The sequence below is a fragment of the Artemia sp. Qi Xiang Cuo genome, chromosome 5 (genome assembly GCF_049724085.1).
Source record: "Artemia sp. Qi Xiang Cuo chromosome 5, ASM4972408v1, whole genome shotgun sequence".
Taxonomy (NCBI): domain Eukaryota; kingdom Metazoa; phylum Arthropoda; class Branchiopoda; order Anostraca; family Artemiidae; genus Artemia; species Artemia sp. Qi Xiang Cuo.
Genome location: NC_142798.1, coordinates 18,740,457 through 18,762,076, shown reverse-complemented (window position 1 = coordinate 18,762,076; position 21,620 = coordinate 18,740,457). Strand labels below are relative to the sequence as shown.

At 33.8% G+C, this 21,620-nt stretch overlaps 1 protein-coding gene across 1 annotated transcript in view; it reads right to left on the bottom strand.

Moving 5' to 3' along the window:
* Positions 1–1,017: 1,017 nt before the first annotated feature.
* LOC148951907 (uncharacterized) overlaps positions 1,018–21,620 on the bottom strand; it is a 41,940-nt gene continuing 21,337 nt past the window's right edge. The window contains exons 3-4 of the mRNA XM_089088757.1: positions 3,953–4,058; positions 1,018–1,320 (exon numbers count right to left, since the gene is read on the bottom strand). Coding sequence (XP_088944883.1) covers positions 1,188–1,320; positions 3,953–4,058 — 239 coding nt within the window. The 3' untranslated portion in view covers positions 1,018–1,187. The remainder of the gene's footprint in view (positions 1,321–3,952; positions 4,059–21,620) is intronic.

Below are 21,620 nucleotides of genomic sequence, written 5' to 3'. Positions count from 1 at the left end.
GGTCTAAGACCAAGAAATAAACATTACATTGTGCCCACGCCGTTCTTTACTTAGGCAGCGCTATTGCGCTGCCTATGATAGGCCCACGATGGACCGAGTGAAACGCTGTCAAAAAGTCAACAAATATTAACAGCGTCTGTATTTGTCATTCATTTACTTCTTCAGACAACAATCGGAGTGCAAACAGTAGTTCCCAGCACGACCGTTTAGGACTGACGCCATACAGCTTATCCCTAAGCCCCCTTAACTCACTGCTTTGTTCTATTCAAAATAACCTATTAAAGCATCTTGCTACCAGTGGAATTAAAGGAGCTAAAGCATGTTTAAAAAGACTTTCTTTTCTAATTAAACAATTCCTGTGTTTCAGAAGCCGTTCTTAAAAAAATGAGATAAACAGTAAAACTTTAGCATAAAGAGCAAGATATTGAGGAGAAGATAATTCTTCATATGCGGAATAATTTCTGTTCGTTTTGAGTTTTAATGCTCCTTACTTTCAGTTAAAAAAAAATTGTTTTTTTATTTAATTTTTAATGGTTTTCAAATAATTTCGGTAATCTGTTTACACTCCCTGAAATATACCCCCCCCCCTCACAGAAAACTCCTCCGTGGGAATTTCATCCAACGTAAAGTGTATACCCTGTCAAATTCCCTCCACAAAATTCCTTCGTCACTTAACCTCCTCCCTCCCCATAAAATTTCTTCCGGACGATTCAGCCTAAGAAATTCTCCCACTTTAATTTCTAATCGGTTTCTCAATCACTCTGGAAATACCCCCTTCCGAGAATTTTTTTTCCTGGATATCAAAACACGCCGAAAATAGCCCCCAGATAATTCCCCCGGAACATCTAAACATGCAAAATTGAGTTGGCAAAGAGAATGCTAGATAATTAAAAAGAATTTCGTATAGGAATTCTGTCAAATCCCCCAGTGTAAAATTTCCCCTGGAAAATTCACCCCCCGGAGATTTCCTGGTGCTGTAGTGAGTTGCAAGCAGTAATATTAGAATTACTGGGTAACAACAGTTGATTTTATGATTTTATTAAAAATTAATATAAAATCTAACATAAAATAGAAGATAATACACAAAATCTTTAACAATTTGGCCGCTTATAGCATGGCGTTTTGTGATACATGGGAAAAACTATCCTAGACTAGAGTATTTCCTAAACTCTTGACGCATTCTCGAGCTAGTAGTCTCTACTTCCATGAATTTCGTTGATGTTGTAAAGGGCTGGAGCAAATTCACAAGGTAAAGACTCCTCCTCAGATGCACAAGTTAGTGAGTCTTGGTTGAAGATGTTATTCCCTTCACATAGAAACCTGAAATAAGGAGATATTATTTGAAGGTTCCTCGTTTACTATCGTGTAATATGAACAACATTTGTTTGTACACACTTCTGTATACGATTTTTTTGTTGTAACGCTCAAGGGCGTATCTAGAATATTTGTTTGGGGGGATTTTGGGGGGGGGTAACAAAGCGCATCCAAACTTGTTTATATGCGTTTTGTTACTTTTTTACGAGCCGGGATTTTGTTTTTGGAGGGGGGATCAAGCAGCGTGCTAACCCCCTCCCCCTGGATACGGCCTTGATAGTACTAGTTTCATATTTGTGAAGATAGACAAATGAACAACGAAAACCAACACCGATTTCTTCATATAAGCAAATTTGATGACTGAAAATAATACTATTAATTCGGTATTCACGAAGGGATTTGCTTGGCAAAAGTGAGTATAAATAAGAAAAAGCAGAAGATAGGCAAATAATGAGAAATGAATCAGAGATTACTGTAAATATCCAAAATGTTTGTCCTCAGACATACCAAGGCATTTGAATATGCCTATTATCACATGTTAGTTAAGTACGATTCGATAATCACCTTGGCTACGAAAAAACGTATTGGTTACCGAAATGTGTACCGAACCCTTTCAGTTCTACTAAGAGAAGCCAGTGTCAAAGGGCAAGTCGTGCAATTATGCGCGCTTTATGTCATAAAAACCTTTGATAGCGTTGTACATTTACATACCTTTTATTCGTTACGAGACCTCTGGATTAACGCTTCAGTATTTTAATTCTTATAGAAATTGGAAGTCAAAAAGTATTATTCTCCGGATTACGTCCAACGGAAAGTTTGGCAATGAGGGTTGCTATCTTTTTATATTTTGAGCGTTAGGGCGGCTGAACATCTTCCTCAATTTAAAAGTAGATTAAATGAGTATTTTGGAGGGAATTAGTGGTTTATTGTTTTTATTTTTTGTTTAACTTTTTGGGGGGCAGGGGGAAGTGGGTGGATGGGCTCGGGGGCGGAGTGGGTGGAAGGGCTTGGGGATGGGTGGTTGGATGGGCTGGGGAAGGCTGGGAGTTGTATTTGATGGTGGTTATTGCTCTGGAAGGGTATTAGTTTATTTTTTCTTATTATTTGTTTTTGGAAAGTATTTAATGATTCAGGTGATATAGAAAGAGTTATGTATTTAATTGTTACGCGTTAGCAAAAATTAATTTTTTTTCCCCTAGCGTAGTGTTTTCTAATTATATTGGCTAGATTTTTGGTTTATTTTATAAAATAAACCTAAACTTTTCCCAGTGCGCTTTTTATATAGCGTCCTTTAGATTATATATATATATATATATATATATATATATATATATATATATATATATATATATATATATATATATATATATATATATATATATATATATATATATATATATATATATATATATATATATATATATATATATATATATATATATATATATTATATATATTGGTATTACTATAGCCCTTGTTTGCTATTTCTGACAGAGCAAGTTTCTTCTTTATTTACGCTCTTGTTTAAACAGGAAAGTAATCAAAATAATCGCTCAGTTTGGGACTATTTACATTATGCCAGTTAACTAATGTTATCAACTTCAACCTGCCAGTGATGTCTGCCTACGGCCGGGCCAACGTCTTTGCCTTATCCGGCTGCTTAAATTCTTCGTAATTATTGTTTAGTCATAATGGTATCGTTAATCTATTTATAGTGTATTTTCAATTTATTTTATTTATATATTTTTATATTTCCTTCAAGTTTAGAAAGTAACAAAAAGTGCATTTCTCTTATCATCTTTATTTTCATTTTGTTATATAAACCTCTAGTTGACTGTCACATTCAAAATTAATTGTACATTTTTTTATTTTATTTTTTTGCAAAACAAAAGAAAATAGAGCGTGTTGGGTAATCCCAAATTTTTGTTTGTTAATAGTGTTAGAGGGAACGTGTGCAAAGAATAAAGCTTAGATGAAGTTTGTGTTCTGTGATGAGACAAATCATAATCATTTCTTAGTATAAAAGTTTGAACATTACCCCAAGGGTATAGTAAAACTTTCATTTCAAACTATACCTTCGTTTTGAAGATATTCACCTCTAGCCGCCGAAGCTGTTAACAGAGTTGTAAAGCATAAAGAAAATCATCTGGGGAGGAGAATCCCTCCCCCTTTCCATCTCTAAGAATAAAGTTATCGATAACAAATTTTAGGTCAAGCATCGGGGATGACTGAAAACACCCATAATTATATACCCAAGAAAAAAAAGTAAGGCCCCAACCTTTAATTTAGCAGTCAAATATCTATAATATGAACTAATTATAAATGACGACGAGACTTAACACCAAAAATAGTTTCACTATATTTACTTATTATATTACTTTATTAATATATTACTATATTAATATTACTATACTAAATTATATTAAATTACTGTAAATTTATAGTTTTATTATTATATGCTTTTCTACTATGGATGGCACATATGCATGGAGGAAGGACTAGTAGTCCAACCACCACGAAATCCTGTGTTTTTGTAAATTTGCCTTTTTGGGTTTTAGTTTTTAAGGTGAATTTATTCCCCCCCCCCCCATTTCTCAAAAAGATACAAGTGATATAAAATCGTAACTTATGGGCTTACGTATATCTGTCAACAACTTTTCTTCCGCTTTCGTCGATGGTTGGATTGCAAACATGGTATGTTCTACAGTCAGTTTCGACATCAGCGTAATATCCTGCTCGACGGCCTGAAAATAAATTTATCTTATGAACAAAGAGAAAAAGAGGCTCCTACAGATCTGCGGCAAAAATTGTGATATAATTTTATCAATTTATGTCTCTGAAGGTTTTTTTCACCGATCACATTGTTCCTTAAGGGAATGTCAGAAAGAGAGGTCAAATAGTCCCGCCTTTTTTAAACCTAATTGGATCTTCTGTGTGGAACTATAAGCCAGTAAAAGGACGAAGAAGCTAAATTCAACTTGATTAGTTTCTCTGTGAAAAATTGGAAGCCAGTCATTTTTTATTTACAAGATTTATAAAAGTAACCCCTCTGTTTCTCTGTTGTCCAGGCCGTATAATCTATGTCCAAACTCAAGAATGGTAATCTTTGTATCAAGCCGTGTAAAAAAAAAAGTTAACTCGCGAATATCAATGGAAACCAAAGCTGACTGTTAAAGCTCTCTAACAAAAAAAAATCACGAACACAAGCTGCAAATGCAAATTACTTAAAATTCTATTTTTTTTTTTTTTTTTTTTTTTTTGTTATAATAAAATTATATAAGCAGAGTAGCATTAGTAATTGCTTATTAGTAATAACCCTAGTCTTTAAAGGGAGCTACCCAGGGGCGGATCCAGGATTTCTTAGGGGGGAGCAAATTAGGTTGATCCTTAAAAAAAAATTTTAGGGGGGTGCGAAATAGGTTGAACCGATAAACTTGCGTTAGGAGCAAGTTTAATTAACGCAAATTTGAGTTAATTAAGTAAATTACACTACTTTAGACTACGTTAGGGGGGCGCCCCCCTCTGGATCCGCCACTGGAGCCGCCAACTCCAAAACCTCCTACTCTCAACGCTTAAGTTTAAACAAGGAATTAAAGAAAACAATACAAATTTTCCAAACGAGTGTTCATTGTCACCATCCTTAGAGGTAAGGCAGCATTGTTATTGGTGAGAAATATGAAAGTGTTGTGGTAGGTATTACAATAATATTTTAGGCACAGTCTATGTTATTCGAGATATAGGGTTTACAGAAAGATAAGAAATGGGGAAATTCTCAGTTAAATTGTTTTAGGAAACAATAAATGAAAAGCACTAGTGATTACAAAAATGCAATATAGTGAGCATGCAGTTGAGTAAAATCCGTTCTATAGCTTAAAGAGTAGATGGTTAAGTAGAGTAGAGAATAAAGAGTAAATGGTAGCGTAAAGAGGTGTAAAGAATAGACTCTTTTAGGGGAAGTTATTTATTGGAAAAAACCTTCACGCTTTATTCTCCAGAAAGGGATTCGATACCTGTGGCGCAGGTTTTTTCTCACCGTTGAAATTACCTTAGAAGAGCAGGAAGACAAATTTACGAATTAAGGACAGAAAACCAGACGCCACAGTCATGACAGTGGCCATGCATGGCTCTGAAGTGTTGGTTCTTCGAAAGACTGAAGGATGACCAAAACAATTCGCTAAGGATAGCTTTTAAGTAATCGATTGACTGACCGTACATCAAACAGTAAGCAAAAGTGTAAAAAAAAATGACTTTTTCCCGACTTTCTAGGGCTATAACGAAAGAAAAGTTAAGACCACTAGGTCACGTCTTATAGACTTAGAATGACAGATTGCCAAAGATTGTGCTTTTGGTTATTCATAGGGGGTTAAAAAAAACAGATCTTCCCCGAACGGCGTCGGAATAGTTTGAAGGAAATTTGAAGCAAATTTGAAAGGATAAAAATTGAGCTTTAAAATATAATGAGATAGAAAAGGAGCGTACACTGCTGTGTTAGGTTCAGGTGGTTTGCTGATGCAGTAAGCTGTTAGTAGTAGCTTAGTAGCAGTAGTCTTTTTTCAATGCAATCACTCCTGAAAAAAAGAGTGCCCATAAGAACTTTTTCTGGCGTCGTCTTAAAATGCAAACAGTGTTCCAATATGTCAAGAGGTGAGAGGTCTTGAGACAAATCTTTTTTCTTGGAGATGAACATTTAAATGAGATGATTCTGAGCTGAGATGAACATTGGAGATGATTATTTGAACTTTACGCCCAAAGTAATTCCATAATAACAGGCAGCTGCTACCTCTTAGCATCCATTTTGAAAGCTTAGTTCAAATATATTCCTTCAAGCGAAGGAACCTTTGAAGGAAAATTAAACCCCTATTCCTCTCCGTATTTATCCTACACCTTTTGAGGCTTCAGACTTCTCTTGTCCTCTACATGTTAAATAAAAAAAAACAAGTTTTCTCCAATGAAAGTAAAGAGCAACATCATAACTTAAACGAAATAGAAATTGTTCTGCATATAACGGGCTGCAAGATCCTCGACCCCCTGCTCTTTACGCTAAACTTTTATACTGCTTTGAAATACTTCTTATTTGAATTCAACAGACGTTGTATTTGAGGAGTTGTTCTTTAAGAATTGGACAAAAGCCAGAATTTAGCTTAAAGAGCAAGGGATTGAGGAGGGGGTAGACCCCTGATGTACGGAGTAATTTCTTTGGAGGGAGGCATGTCATCCCTGGAGGCATATTTATTGGACCTTTCAACCATTTGCTATAAATTGGCTATCGCAAAGTTTTGATTGGATGTGTTTGTGGGGAGAGCAGCTGAAAGGAGTTTATGCGGTGTCTCTCCAATCACTTTTGACTCACTTAGACAGAACTTTCAATTACTACTCGAATGAGCCCCTTCCAAATTTTTTACGATCATTGGTTTGATACAATCAGCCCAAAAATAAAAAAGTTGAATAGTGCATATATAGAGCCAACTTCCTTCTTTATTTAGGCAGGGCTTGCGCTGCCTATGATTAAAACGCTCAGCAAGTTACTTGCTGAGCCATCTGAACCATCTGCTGAACTATCTGTTTTGAAATGTAACAGATTCAATTCAATTCAATTCAATTCAATTCAATTTATTCGAATAAAAACATAACACAAACATTAATAACAATAAAGATCCTAGAAGATAACTTGTTAAGGACCAAGAGAAAAAAAAATTTAAGAGACACTTAAATAGAAAAAAAAAAAAACAAGAATAAAACATGGCTAATTAGAGCAAATTTGTTAAAAATGGAAATATTAAATTATACCATCAAGTTTTGTTACATTTTTATACAACTTGCAGAAACTTGTGGCTAGTTCAACACTGGAGGGAATTTTGTTCTATTGAATAATAGATTTGTAAATGGGAGATTGCTGGGCAGCACTAGAAACGCATTTAGGAATTTTAAAGGCTCTATTGGATGAACGGAGACAATGGGCTTCCGAATTATTAATATTATAATAGGTTAGGAGTTGAGGTGGAAGATTACTGTGGAAAGCAGAGTAAGCAAGCGATAAATTTAGTTTTTGTATGATTTGATCAAGTGGAGCTATGCCAAAATCTGAATACAAATCACGAGTTGGATATAGACGGGGAAGCCGAAAAACTGCTTTAATGGCGCGGTTTTGGGCAAATTTGAGTTTTTTAATGAAGGACCGTTTAGTATTTCCCCAAACTGATCCGCAATAAGAAAGGTAAGGAAAAATAAAGGAATAATAGAGGGTAACTAGGATGTCAGGAGGAAGAAAATAATTCACACGGTTAATCATAGCTACTTGTCTCAAAATTATTGCTGTTATGTAAGAAATATGATTAGAGAATGACAAGCATGAGTCAATAAATACACCAAGAAACTTGGCAACCTCCACTTGTGGGATGGTGTCGGAGGAGTACCTGAGACCAAGAGCAGGTTGAATAACGTCTTTGTTGTAGGGGGTTCTGAATAACACTATTTGACTTTTTTTGCTATTAATGGTCATGTTATTCGTAAGGCACCACGCCTGGACTCTGTTCAGAAGGACTTGGGCAGAGGTTACTGCCAATGGTAGATTGGTGCCAGTGATGAAGAAGTTGCTGTCATCAGCAAATAATACAGGATATAATAATACAGGAATACAGGAATAATAATACAGGAATGTACTTAAGCTCATTTGATATGGTTCAACTTTAGCAGTAGCAATAGTAATAGTAGTAGTAGTAATACTAGCAACAGTAGTTGTATTCGTAGTAGTCAAGAAATGTTCTGCTCAATATCCTAAACCGTTGCTGAGATATTGCTGATATGCCCTTCTGACAACCTGCATGCATATAGTGTATTTGGTTTAGTTTGACATCCCTCTCAGCATTCCCCAAAGGTTTCATTTAAATAACCTAAGCCATTTTTAAGGCCCAGGTTCAAACACGCCCCTCTTGCCAAATTACAAAACCTATATGTAAACAATGGGCAACATGCATAACTTGCATAATTTTAGGTTGTTCAGTTTAAAAGAAGAATAATACACAAAGATAAATTACAGAATAAAATTAAACAAACATTTGGAGAAAAATATTAAATGGATACTAATATCTCAAATATGAGAGGATTAGCTGTTGGATTTGTAAAATTAATGGAACATGAATTTGGGCATTAACTTATATCACTTCATTTTATATAAATGAAGAAAATTTATATGCAAAAGCTTCTACATCTACGCAAGACCCTAAGGATGTAGTAAAAAGGTAGTGAAGATCGTGAACGTAATAATAGCACAATTATCATAATAATGTACGAGGCGCTTCAAACTTTCTTGGAGGAAACTGAATACAAATTTGTTGATTAGCTATTGTATTTCATATCAGATGGTTTGCCTAATGCAAAGTTCTTAAGTGATTTGCAGTGTATTTTAATCATAGGCGGCGGAAGCACTGTCTAAATAAACAGCGAAGTGGGCTCTATATATAACGTATTTGTTTGTGTTTTTCCCCAGGGGTAATAGCATAGAACTAAAGTCCATAGAGACTTCGGAGGGGCCTCGTTCAAAATGAAATTAAAATTTCTGGTGTCATTTTTAAGAGTGAAAAGTAATTGGAGGAGAACCAGCACCCTCCCTACGCCACATTTAGCTGCCCTCCCCCAAAGACATCCAATCAAAACTTTGAGATAGCCATTTTGTTCCAAATAGCTCAAAGGTTCAATAACTATGCCTCTAGGGATAAACTTCCCCTCAGAAATTATTCTATATATCAGGGGGCTTCCCCCTCCTCAAATCCTTGCCTTTAAAGCTAAATTTTGGTATTTTTCCAATTTTTTAAGAGCGACTGCTGAAACACAAAGGCTGGTGAATTTAAATAAGAAGTATTAAAAAGCAGAATAAACTTTAATGTAAAGAAAAGAGAAGGTTGAAGATGGCGTAGCCCCTCTATAAGCGGAATAATTCATATTTGCTCAGTGTTGCATATAGTGTTGCTTAGTTTTAGTGTTAAAACTAAACTAAGTTCTAGTTTTTTTGTATACTAAAAATAAATTAAGATTAAGCCCCAAAAGATGAATTTTTAACCAAATTTTTAACTTTAATGTAAGAAATCCTTAAGGTAAATGCGGGGTAGTATTCCTCAAATATGGAATAGGGTATTATGTTGAAACATTCCGGGGACGTTTATGGGGATATAAAACTAAGTCAAAAGGTGCTATGTTTATGCAGGTGTCAAAGGACGTATCAGAAATATCTCAGGAACAGGTAGAGGTTTTAATTTGAATCTCTGAAAGCTACTACTGCTAGTATTACTGCTGTTATAGTAGTAATGACTCCAATACTCTGGGACGAGTTCATATAAAGCAATCAGAACACGATATCAACAGACCAAAATGATATACAATACACAGCTTACAGCCTGAAGGACTAGACCATGTCAATAGATACTGATTATACTTAAGAATTATGCAAATGAGATACATTTTTGATATCTGTCTTTATAGAGGTCAATGACCCAAATTATGATGTTCGTTCAGTATAGCATAACATTCAAATGGTCTGAAGGGTCTTAACTTAGGATATGAATATAATGATAAAACCAAATGATAATTTTAAGAATTTTTTTTATTTGAATTGAATGACACAGGTAAAGGGTTGAAATCTTAATCGCTTATCAACTAAAGGTAATTCGGAGGGAATGGTGACTCTCACGCCACATTATACAAATGTCAGAATATGATTATATTTTATACATCATTCACAAGTCGGTTGATTTGATTGCCTAACTTAACTCCTTGGCTATGTTCGCTATAATCCACAAGTAGCAAGTGAGGAATGTGGCTAATAAAAAATATTGTTTAGCATTGGATTATGCATGAAGTTGAAACTAATAAAGTCGTAGGTGCCGAGAAAAGAATTTTAATATAGACATCCAGAAAAATCATTAGAAATCCAGTACAATCCTTAGAAATTAAGTGGTGAGGTGGTTATGGATTTTAACCACAAAGGACCCCAACCATCAAGGACCCTAACCATCAAGAACCACAAACACTAAGGATCCCAACAAAAAAGGAGCCCAACCTCCAAAGGCCCCTATACCCCATCTCCACCAATGGGGGTTCAAGTAGTTTTACTTCCCCCTCTATAATGATAACAGGAAGAATAAATTATTTCTTCATTTGGATTGAATGGAATAGGTAAAGGGTTGAATTATTGATCGCTTATAAATTAAAGGTAAGTCTGAGGGAATGGTGACTCTCACGCCACATTATACAAATATCAGAATATGATTAGAATATATTCATCATTCACAAGTCGATTGATTTGATTGGTCTAGCTTCACTTCTTGGCTGCGGTCACTACAATACACAAGTAGCAAGTGAGGAGTGCGAATAATATAAAATATTGTTTGGTATTGAAGTATACATAAAATTGAAACTAATAAAGTCGTAGGCGCCGAGAAAAGAATTTTGCTATAGAAATTAAGAACAATTCTTAGAAATCCGGTACAAATCGTAGAAATCAAGTAGTGAGGTGTTTATGGATTTGGACCACCAAGAACCCCTACCATCAAGAACCCAAACCACCAAGGATCCCAACAACCAAGGACCTCAACCTCCAAGGGTCCTTATACCCTATCCACCCCAAATTTTTCGCCCCTCCCCCTATTTTTTTAACTTTTATCTTTGTTTTTTATATTTTTTTAACATAGGAATTTTTAAACTTTTTTTACATGTCTTAAAATGACATGAAATTTTTTTTAAACAAAAAGAAATTCTATTTAATAATTTCAAAATACAAAAATGAGAATTATATGCATATGTTAGTCCTGATTTTTACTATTAGAAAACTAATGTTTGTATTAACACTTTTCTTTTTTTTACTTAGAATGTTTTTTGGACTTAGAAAATTTTTTTACTTCTTTTTTTTATTTTCTTTTTATTTTATTTTTACTATTAGAAAATAATTTTCATTGTAACACTTTTTCTTTTATTAATACATTTATTTCTTAACATCAAAAGGATTTTACAACATTTCACAGAACCAAGAAACTATTCAAATGTTTCAGAATCTATGCCTTTGCAGTTTCCATGTAACTAAAATCTTCCATTATCAATTAATACAGATATCTTTTAGCATCAAAAGGATTTTCACAGAATCAAGAAACTATTAAAATATTTCAGAATCTATGCTTTTGCAGTTTGCATGTAAATAAAACCTTCTATTATCAACTTATACACGTATTATTTAGCATCAAAAGGATTTTACAATATTTAACAGAATCAAGACACTATTCAGATGTTTCGCAATCTATGCTTTTGCAGTTTCCATGTAACTAAAATGTTCCATTGTGAATTAATATAGGTATTTTGTAGCATCAAAAGAGCATTTAACATGCAACATTTAACAGAATCAAGAAACTGTTCAAATGTTTCAGAATCTATGCATTTTCAGTTTGTATGTACTAAAATCTTCCATTATCAATAATAACAGAAATTTTTAGTATGAAAAGGATTTTACAACATTTCACAGAATCAAGAAACTATTTAATGGTTTCAAAATCTATGCTTTTGCAGTTTGCATGTAACTAAAATCTTTCTTTATCAATTGATACAGGTACTGTTTAGCATCAAAAGCATTTTAGAAACATTTCACAGAATCAAGAAACTTTTCAAATTTTGGTTACATACACATTGTAAAACCATAGATTCTGAAACATTTGAATAGTTTCTTGATTCTGTTAAACGTTGTAAAATCATTTTGACGCTAAAAAATACCTGTATTAATTGACAATGGAAAATTTTAGCTACCTGTAAACTGCAAAAGCAAAGATTCTGAAACATTTAAATAGTTTCTTGATGCTCTTAAATGTTGTAAAATCATTTTGACACTAAAAAATACCTGTATTAATTGACAATGGAAGATTTTAGTTACATGCAAACTGCAAAAGCAAAGATTCTGAAACGTTTGAAAAGTTTCTTAATTCTTTGAAATGTTGTAAAATCCTTTTGACGCTAAAGAATATTTGTTTTTGTTGATAATGGAAGATTTTAGTTACATGCACACTGCAAAAGCATAGATTCTGAAACATTTAAATAGCTTCTTGATTCCGTGAAATATTGTAAAATCCTTTTGATGCTAAAAATTTCTGCATTAATTGATTATGGAACATTTTATTTACATGCATACTGCAAAAGCATAGATTCTGAATGGTTTCTTAATTCTGTGAAATGTTGTGAAATTCCTTTTGATGCTAAGAAATGCCTTTATTAATTGATAATCGAATGTTTTAGTTACATACAAACTGCAAAAGCATAGATTCTGAAACATTTGAATAGTTTCTTGATTCTGTGAAATGTTGTAAAATCCTTTGGTTGCCAGAAGTATCTGTATTAATTGATAATGGAAGATTTTAGTTAGATACAAACTGCAAAATCATAGATTCTGAAACAATAGAACAGTTTTTTGACTCTGTTAAATGTAGCAAAATCCTTTGGTAATAAAAAAAATGCCTATATTAATTGATAATGGAAGATTTTAGTTACATGTAAACTGCAAAAGCATAGATTCTATACCATTTGAATAGTATCTTGATCCTGTGAAATGTTGTAAAATCTTTTTGATGTTAAACAAAAATATCTGTATTAATTAATAATGGTTTTAGTTACATGATAAGATTTTAGTTACATGCAAACTGCAAAAGTATAGATCCTGAAACAATTGAAAAGTTTCGTGAATCTGTGAAATGTTGTAAAATCCCTTTGATGCTAAGAAATACATCAAATAAAAGAAAAGTGTTAATATGAATATTATTTTTCTAATAGGAAAAATAAAATAAAAACAAAAAAAAAAGTTGAAAAATGTTTTGTCCCAAAAAAATATAAGTAAAAAAAGAAAAGTGTTACTACAAACATTATTTTTCTAATAATAAAACCCGGCTAACATATCTATATCATTCTCATTTTGTATTTCTAAAATATTAAATGTGAATTTTTTTGGTTTGAAGTATATTTCATGTCATTTTAAGACATGTAAAAAAAATTTAAAAATTTCTATGTTAAAAAAAACAAAAGTAAAAAAAAATCAAAAAATGGGAGGAGGAGCCAAAATTTGGGGTAGGGGATGGGGTATTTTGGCCCTTGGAGGTTGGGGTTTCTTGTTGTTTTGATCCCTGGTGGTTGAGGTCCTTGATGGTTAGGGTTCTAAATGGTTGGGGTCCTTGATGGTTGGGGTCCTTGGTGGTTCAAATCCATAACCACCTCACTACTCGATTTTAAGGATTGTACTGGATTTCTAAGGATTGTTCTGGATGTCTATATTAAAATCTTTTCTCGGCGCCAACGACTTTATTAGTTTCAAATGTATGCATACTCCTATACCAGACTATATTTTAAATTATCCGCACTCCTCACTTGCTACTTGTGTATTTTAGCGACTATAGCCAAGAAGTGAAGCTAGGTCAATCGAATCAGTCGACTTGGAATGATGTGTATATTCTAATGATATTCTGACATATATATGATGTGGCGTGGGAGTCACCATTCCCCCAGACTTACCTTTAGTTGGTAAGCGATTAAAATTTCAACCCTTTACCTGTTTCATTCAATCCAAATAAAAAAATAATTTATTCTTATTATTATCATTTGCTTTTACCATGATATTCATATCCTTGGTTAAGACCCTTCAGACCATTTGAATGCTATGCTATACTGGGCGAACACCATAATTTGGATCATTGACCTACATAAACACAGATTCATTTGCATAATTCTTAAGTATAATCAGTATCTACTGACATGGTCTTGTCCCTCAGGCTCTAAGCTCTGTATTGTATATCATTTTGGTCAGTTTATATCGTGTTCTGATTTCTTTTGTACGATCTCGTCCTGGATCTCGTCCCTGAGTATTGGGTCATTACTACTTGCTACTGCTACTAAAATGATATGTTTACAATATTGTTGGAACATAACAGGTTTTTAAATTGAAAGTTTCAGGGAAAATTGAAGGGGAAGCAACACTAAATCTCAAGGTAGGCTATTATGTGTTTCCAGTCGGTGGGACTGTTTTACTGCATGAAAAGACGCTATAATTATCCAGGTTGTCAGAAGGGTGTATCTGCAATATCTCTGGAATGGCAAAGGGCATTAAGGTTAAAAATTTTGGGGAATGTTGCGGTAGATGCTGAAATAAATCAAAACACGCTAGATGCTTGCAGGCTGTTAAAAGGGTATATTAGCAATAAGTTGAAGCTTTCAGGGCTTATACTATAACTAGGAACCAAGTCGGTCCATACTTACAGTTCTCTATTACCAACTGTTTGACTGATTTGGGTGTTTTGATCACATTCAGTTCAATTTATAGATTCCAAAAGCTATCTTTAAAAATTAAATTTATTTTAAGCAAAAACAAGCAACTGCCAAAAATTTGAACGACTAGACTTGTCTCAATTGGCATTAGAAGTTTCACATCAGAGGAGCTGATGAGCCTTTAATATTGGATGGGACGTTTATTGCAGTCCATTGTATATGTTTTCTTATCGTAGGTAGAATTCAGCTTTGGATTATAGCTTTGAGTTTCTGTTTGAAATTGACCTGATATTCAGGGGCGTCGTTTGGGGGTGGCAAGGGGGGCAGTCGACACCCCCCCCCCCAATAATGCGGAGAAAAAATATTATACATCTCATGCCCTTTGACAATTCAGATATGGACCCCTCTTGCCCCCTCCCCCCCAATAAAAATACTGGAGATTCGCCCCTGCTGATATTGATTGAATTCTGAATAAAATACGTCTTGTTGTTCACTAAAAACAATTGCTAAATGGGAATATCACTGACCCAGATATAGCCTGAGTATTTACACTTTTGTTGATTTTGACCTACAGCCAAAACAGGTGGCCGATCTCTGACACACACAGCTAGAACGTTTATTAGTTGTAAAGGCCTATTAATATAAGAACTGGGGGTTTTAATACCAATATGTTCATTTTTTCCAGCTCGACTCACTTTTGTACTTTTGTCCTTCAAAATAAATTGCCAAAGCATGAAGAAATTAAACTAAGAAAAGCTTATTAAACAAAATCTATTATTAAATGCAAATTCTTGATGGCCTTGAGTCAGAAACAGGAAGCAACATTTAATAAGCATACATTAAACATTCAATTAAAGCCTTATTGCCCAAGTCACAGCATAAACACACCTGTCATTAAAAAAAAAGTGAGCGTCTATGAGTCATTTGTGTTCTCAAGTTGTTTCAGCGTCACATTTTTGCTACGTTCTCGGACCACAGCGCATGAAGTACAAAATAAATAGAGAAGAAAATTATCAGGAAAAAGACTAAAACTAGCAAAGATGATTTTCAACCAATAAATAGCCCTACTACGACAACAAAAAACAGCGAAATATCGGAAATACTTCCGCTAAGGACTCCCGGTACTATATATATATATATATATATAATCTCGGTACTATATAAATATATATATATATATATATATATATATATATATATATATATATATATATATATATATATATATATATATATATATATATATATATATATATATATATATATATATATATATATATATATATATATATATATATATAAAGAAAAACATCCCTTTGAAGCTCCCCAACTGAAACAAAGAGCACTTTAAATACCGTTTACCTTTTTTGATCACTTTTTTGATTCCGGAGTTTACTTCTATAGAACAGTTTTTTTATTTCTTTTTTAGAGCTTTTACGTCGTCATAGCAAATGTCTTTGCCGTATTTTATTTATTTTGCCGTATATGGCGATTTTTCATTTTGTTCTCTATCTAAAAATTATTCTGTTTGGTTTTGCCTTTTATATATTTTTTTATTCTTAATTTTTTCGTAGAGTTCAGAGACCAAACAATTTAAATATTGAGAAATTCATTTGAAAAGCCTGTATTAACACTAGTTCCAAGCTTGTTTAAGGGATTACTAGTTTCTAAGACTCAATGACTCAATGAAACTGAGTATTATGACTATAGTGCGGCGGGAAGAGAACACATAAAAATGTAGGAGATAAGGAAATTTTCGTTAGAAACAAAAGTATTTCCAAAATCTAGGTTGGGTATGTCTTTTTTCGATTTTTTTTAATGAAAATAATTCCAAAAGTAAGCATTAATACCATAAGAAGGAACTGTCCCTCTAACCCCCTTCCTCCTATAATTGGCACATCTGTCGTAGTGAGGCTGAAGCATCAAATGGACAAAAAATGCCAACAGAAACCTGAATTTTTTGCACTTAGAAGGAAACCATAAATAAAACAATGCATACTTGAAAAAATCATAAACTTCATGTAAACGATACCAGCGTTGTGTTCAAGGCGGTATCCAGAAGGAGGACTAGAAAATTTGACCCCCCCCCCCATGAAATTTTTTGTTTAACCCGTAAGAGTGTAACAAAATGCACATAAGCAAATCTTCAATGTGCCTTTCAAAAGCTTTTTTTTCCCATCCCCCTCTGAACAAAAAACCTGGATACGTCCTTGGTTGTGTTTATCAAGCACGGTATAGATCATACTTCTAAAAAAAAACTGTTATGGAAAACGGCTTTTGAAAAAATAAACAAAATTCCCCATAAAAAAAATGTTGTAAACATAAACTAATACTTGTAGCTTAGAGTTTCATGCTATTTTAATTTTCATCATTACTGATTGTGACGTTAAAATGATTGAGATATGATTGGGATTTTCTTTAGATTTCACTGTATTAATAGTATTTCAACATCACTCCAGTCCTGACATCATCTGGACTCTTTTTTTTAAAAGAAAATTCCCGTTATATAATAAAAAAAAACTATTCAGTACGAGTAAGAACATTTCAAATAAAACGTGGAACTGAAACCATAGGGTTGATTATTGTACATTAATTACAGGACATCCCTCTTTTCCGCTCAGGTATATCTAAAGGACCCCCTAGAAGTTTGATCATTAGCAACAATTGTTGTTATTTTAAATGACACTTTCAATTTGCTCTTCGGACTTCTAATGGTAAAAAACAAAATTTTATATTATATTTAATCATGTACTTTTCAAATCAATATCATATTTGTATTATTTTTTTTTATAGCTGGTTTGCTTCCTGTTTTTTTTTCATGGTAGGAAAATAGGTTATAGAAAAAAAAGACAGAAGTAATAATGAGTGTTTTCCAGTTGCTTTGATTCAAAAGTGAGTAATTGGGAAGTTTGGAGGCAGGTTCAAAGAAATTTGGGCTTGTGGAACTTAAAAATTATCAAAATATCGTCAAAAACATTGTGGTTTTAACTTTTCATATTATTAAGCCTGACATTACCAATCCAAATTAATTTGCGTAAGAGTTTTTTGGGTTTTACTTTCTTTCTGGAAGATATTTTATAATGTCAATGATTTTAACAAGCAAATCTAAAAAATTAAATAGTTGATAAATAATCAAAATTCAAGCTTCATTTTTGGCTTATATTTAGGACCTGAAATGAAAAAAGCTTTCTGAGATATAGAAACTCGGTGTAGAGCAGGTTAGAGGATGTACTTATTTTATCTGTAGAATTTTTTCTTCAAATTGCTTTTCTAAGACACACGAGTTCGACTCGTTAGTTTCAATCCTTCCTCTTTAAATAAAAAAAAAAGATGGTTATTAAAAATGTTCTCAGATGATATGGTTATTAAAAACTATTTCAGAAATATGATCTACCTATAATTTAGTCTTTTTTTATGTACAATATAAGAGATAATCAAAGTCAATGTGAGATACAAAGCTCTAATAGATAATTCAAAGTTAATTACCAACCTAAAGGAGAAAATTGAAGGTTACTAAGCACATCATTTTAAAATGAAAGGTACTAATAGAAAAATATCACTATTTGGGAGTACCACTTTTGAGCATTCACAGACCGAACACTCTCTATTTTATTAACTGTTATATAATCAGGTCTATTAATTTTTCGTTGTTTCTTCTGCAAATGAATCTAATTTGCAAGTAGCTTTTGCCAAAAACTAGACAACTGACCCATCAAATAAATTCTAACTAAGAAACATCACATAACTTACCATCTCTACACTTCTGCCGCTTAATATTTTATTCATTTTTCTTGAAGCTTTTGGTGAATTTGAGATTGGATAATTGCTGATTGGATATTTGCTTTGCGTGAACTGGGATGTCAAAAAACGGTGGTGAAGCTTAGTAGGTTTCACGGATCACCAGGCCAGATTTCCATGGAGTTGACAGCCACTGCAGCCGTGGGCCTGCCAAGGCAGTATCCTGGGGGGGGGTTGCCCGGTTTGAACCCCCCCCCCCCGAAATGTTTGTTTGACTCGTAAAAACGTGACAAAAACGGATATAAACAAATTTTGTATGCGTTTTTTGAGGTTTTTATGTACCCCCCTAGAAATTAGTAACCCCCCCCCCCCCCCCCGAACAAAAATCCTTGATGCGCTTTTGGGGCCTGCCCACGTAAAGATAAATCTTTTTCCTGCCTTTTCTTCGAGGTCGTGATGCCCTTGTTTCAGGATGATGACCTTGCCCTGGTAAGATTTACGGGACATCCTTTATGGCCAGTCATAATTCTCCATTCTGTTGCAGATAAATCTGGTCGATTCAAGTACCAAGTATTTTGCTACGGATCGCATGAAGTGAAAATGGTTTTGGTTTTTAAAACAACCAAACTTGGTTTTTTAAGCAAAATTTAAAAAAAATTTAATGAAACAAAACCGAAGCTATGGACAAAGTTGGAAAGAGAGTTAAAGGTGCTTCTGAGGAACTTGCTCTAAGCCCGCTTGTTTATAAGAATTCGGCTGCAAGTTCAGATACTTCGGTGCTTACTGAGCGAACTCTGAAAGATGTAGCAGTAACAAAAGAAAATATGAAAAAGGTTATTTCGCAGAAAGTTAACGGGGCACTTAAAAGTCACCCCTCGACCGCGCCATCCGCTGCTGAAATTGAAAAGATAATTGGCGTAGTTCACGATGCGATAATATTGGAATATACTCCAAGATTTGACAGGATTGAAAAAGACCTGAAAATCTGTCAGAATCAACTAGAATTACTTGAAAATCGAGTGCTAGAGTTGAAGCCAAGCTTGATGATGCTGACTAAGAGTCGAGACAGGCCACGCTACTGTTCAATGGTGTCAAGCAATGGTGTTGAAGTAAAAGATGCAACAATGAATATTATACGCAATAAGATGGCGTTTTTAGGTCTTGCTGATAACTATGTTGTATTTGGGCATAGGTTTTAGCTGAACTCTGATGATAGCCGCTCTGATAAAATTGCTCCAGTTTTAGTGAAGTTCAAAGACCGCCGAACCGCTGAGAAAGTTTTTGCTTGCAAAGAAAAACTTGTGAACATGAATATTTTTGTGGCTGAGAACCTAACAAAGAAAAAAAAAGAATTGTTGAATGCTGTAAGGGAAAATAAGGCAATAAATTCGTGTGGTCAAACCAAGGTCGGATTTATGTCCGTCTGGAAAATGCAACTTCTGCTCGTAGACCTTCGTCTCTGAATGACATAATCGATCGTGATTGAGTGTCTTGTTTTTGTTTTGTGTATCTTAGTTTTGAGTCTTTTTATATGTTTATTTATTCTTATTATTATTATTATTCAATTATCCTATTTCCTTTGTATGGGTTTTATCCCTTATGCAGAAAATAAGATCGTGGCTTTTATTTTACTTTTTTATTATGGTTAGCCTACTCCCAATACCTCGGTTAGAGCTGCTTGAAAAAAATTCGCAGTCAGTTGCTGATGTTTTATTACATCAGATAGTTCTCCATTTTCAAGATCGAGTTGATGACTGCCCAAAGCCACTCTGTCCTAGCCTCTACGTTTGTTTTGAAGAGTTTGGTCAAATTGAAAAATAGATGAATAGTTTGTGTGCTGCTCAATGGAATTACCACATAACGTCGGCTTTTGCAGATATAGTTCAGTATTTAAGTAATATTGATACTGTGATTGATGTTTTTGGTATTTATGAATCATTCTTGAGTATGAAAGTCTTCTCTCTTCCTACTCTTTTCCAGGTTACTAACTGACATGAAAAACACGGCAGTCAATGGGGCGCCGGGGACTTGCATTTTTGGTGAGAGAGGGATTGAATTTTAAGGAAAGGGAAGACCTTTACTTATGGAATAAAGGTAAGATACAAATTTGTCTATTGAGATTGGAATAGAAAAAGGTAAAAAGTTAATTGTTTGCCTGGTATATAGACCCCTTAGTGCTCATCCGGAGGAATTTTTTTAGGAGTTTGATCAATTTTTAAGTAGTGTCCAATCTAGTCGATCGGAGTGCGTTATTTTGGGTGATTTTAACTTTGATTTATTGAGTTTGAGTGGTTTTAATTTAGAATTTTTAAATCTTGCATTATATTATGATTTGTACCCAGTAAATCTGATTCCTTCCCGTATCACTGCTCAGTCGACAACACTAATTACTAACATATTTGTTTCTTCGAATCTACTGAGACAAGCATTCTCTGATGTTCTCCTTCAACCTGCATCTGACCACCTCCCGATTGTTTGTATGATAAATAGTATTAAAACTTTGGCTAAAAACCTAAGTGAGAGATTTTATAGAGATATAAGAGATGATAACTTGAGAAAGCTGAAAGAGCAAGTTACTACTGTAGCATGGGATGAAGTTAGCAAAGGGCAAAATGCAACCACAGCGTTCGACAAGCTTATGAATATTCTCTTATCGGTAAATGAGGCGTCTTGTCCTCTGAAGAAAACGAGGAAAAAGAAAAATGAGCCAAGAAAGCCATGGGTGACCACAGAATTGCTTGAAATAATGGAAATTCGAATTCAGTTTTTGAAGAACATTTACAGAGAACGGAAAATGTGAGTTTTTTGAAGAATTTAAGCGAGTGAGAAACAAAGTTAACCATACGCGTCGCAGTGATAAAAAAACATATTATGCTTCTGCTTTTGATGGTAAAACTGTTGATAAAAAAAAAGACCTGGCGACTAATAAACGAGGTTTTAAAAGGGAAGACTAATGATAACGATGGAGTAAAGAGTCTGTTGGTAAATGGAAGTGAAATCACTAATAAACGGGAAATGGCAGATGAATTTCGAAAATATTTCACGAACATTGGCAAAAGTATTAAGGAAAAAGTCCTAAAAATTCCAGATGTCTGGAAGACATCTGGAAAAGTCCTTTATTGATGATCGAGGTGAAGAGCGCAGTTTTTGTTCGGGAAGTACACAGCCAAGGAGATCGAGAGCACAGTTAGAGGACTGAAGTCCAACTCGGCCGGAATTGATGGGCTTAATCTTAGGGTTGTAAATGCTATCCTAGTTTATATATTACCTTGTCTACTTCATTTGATAAG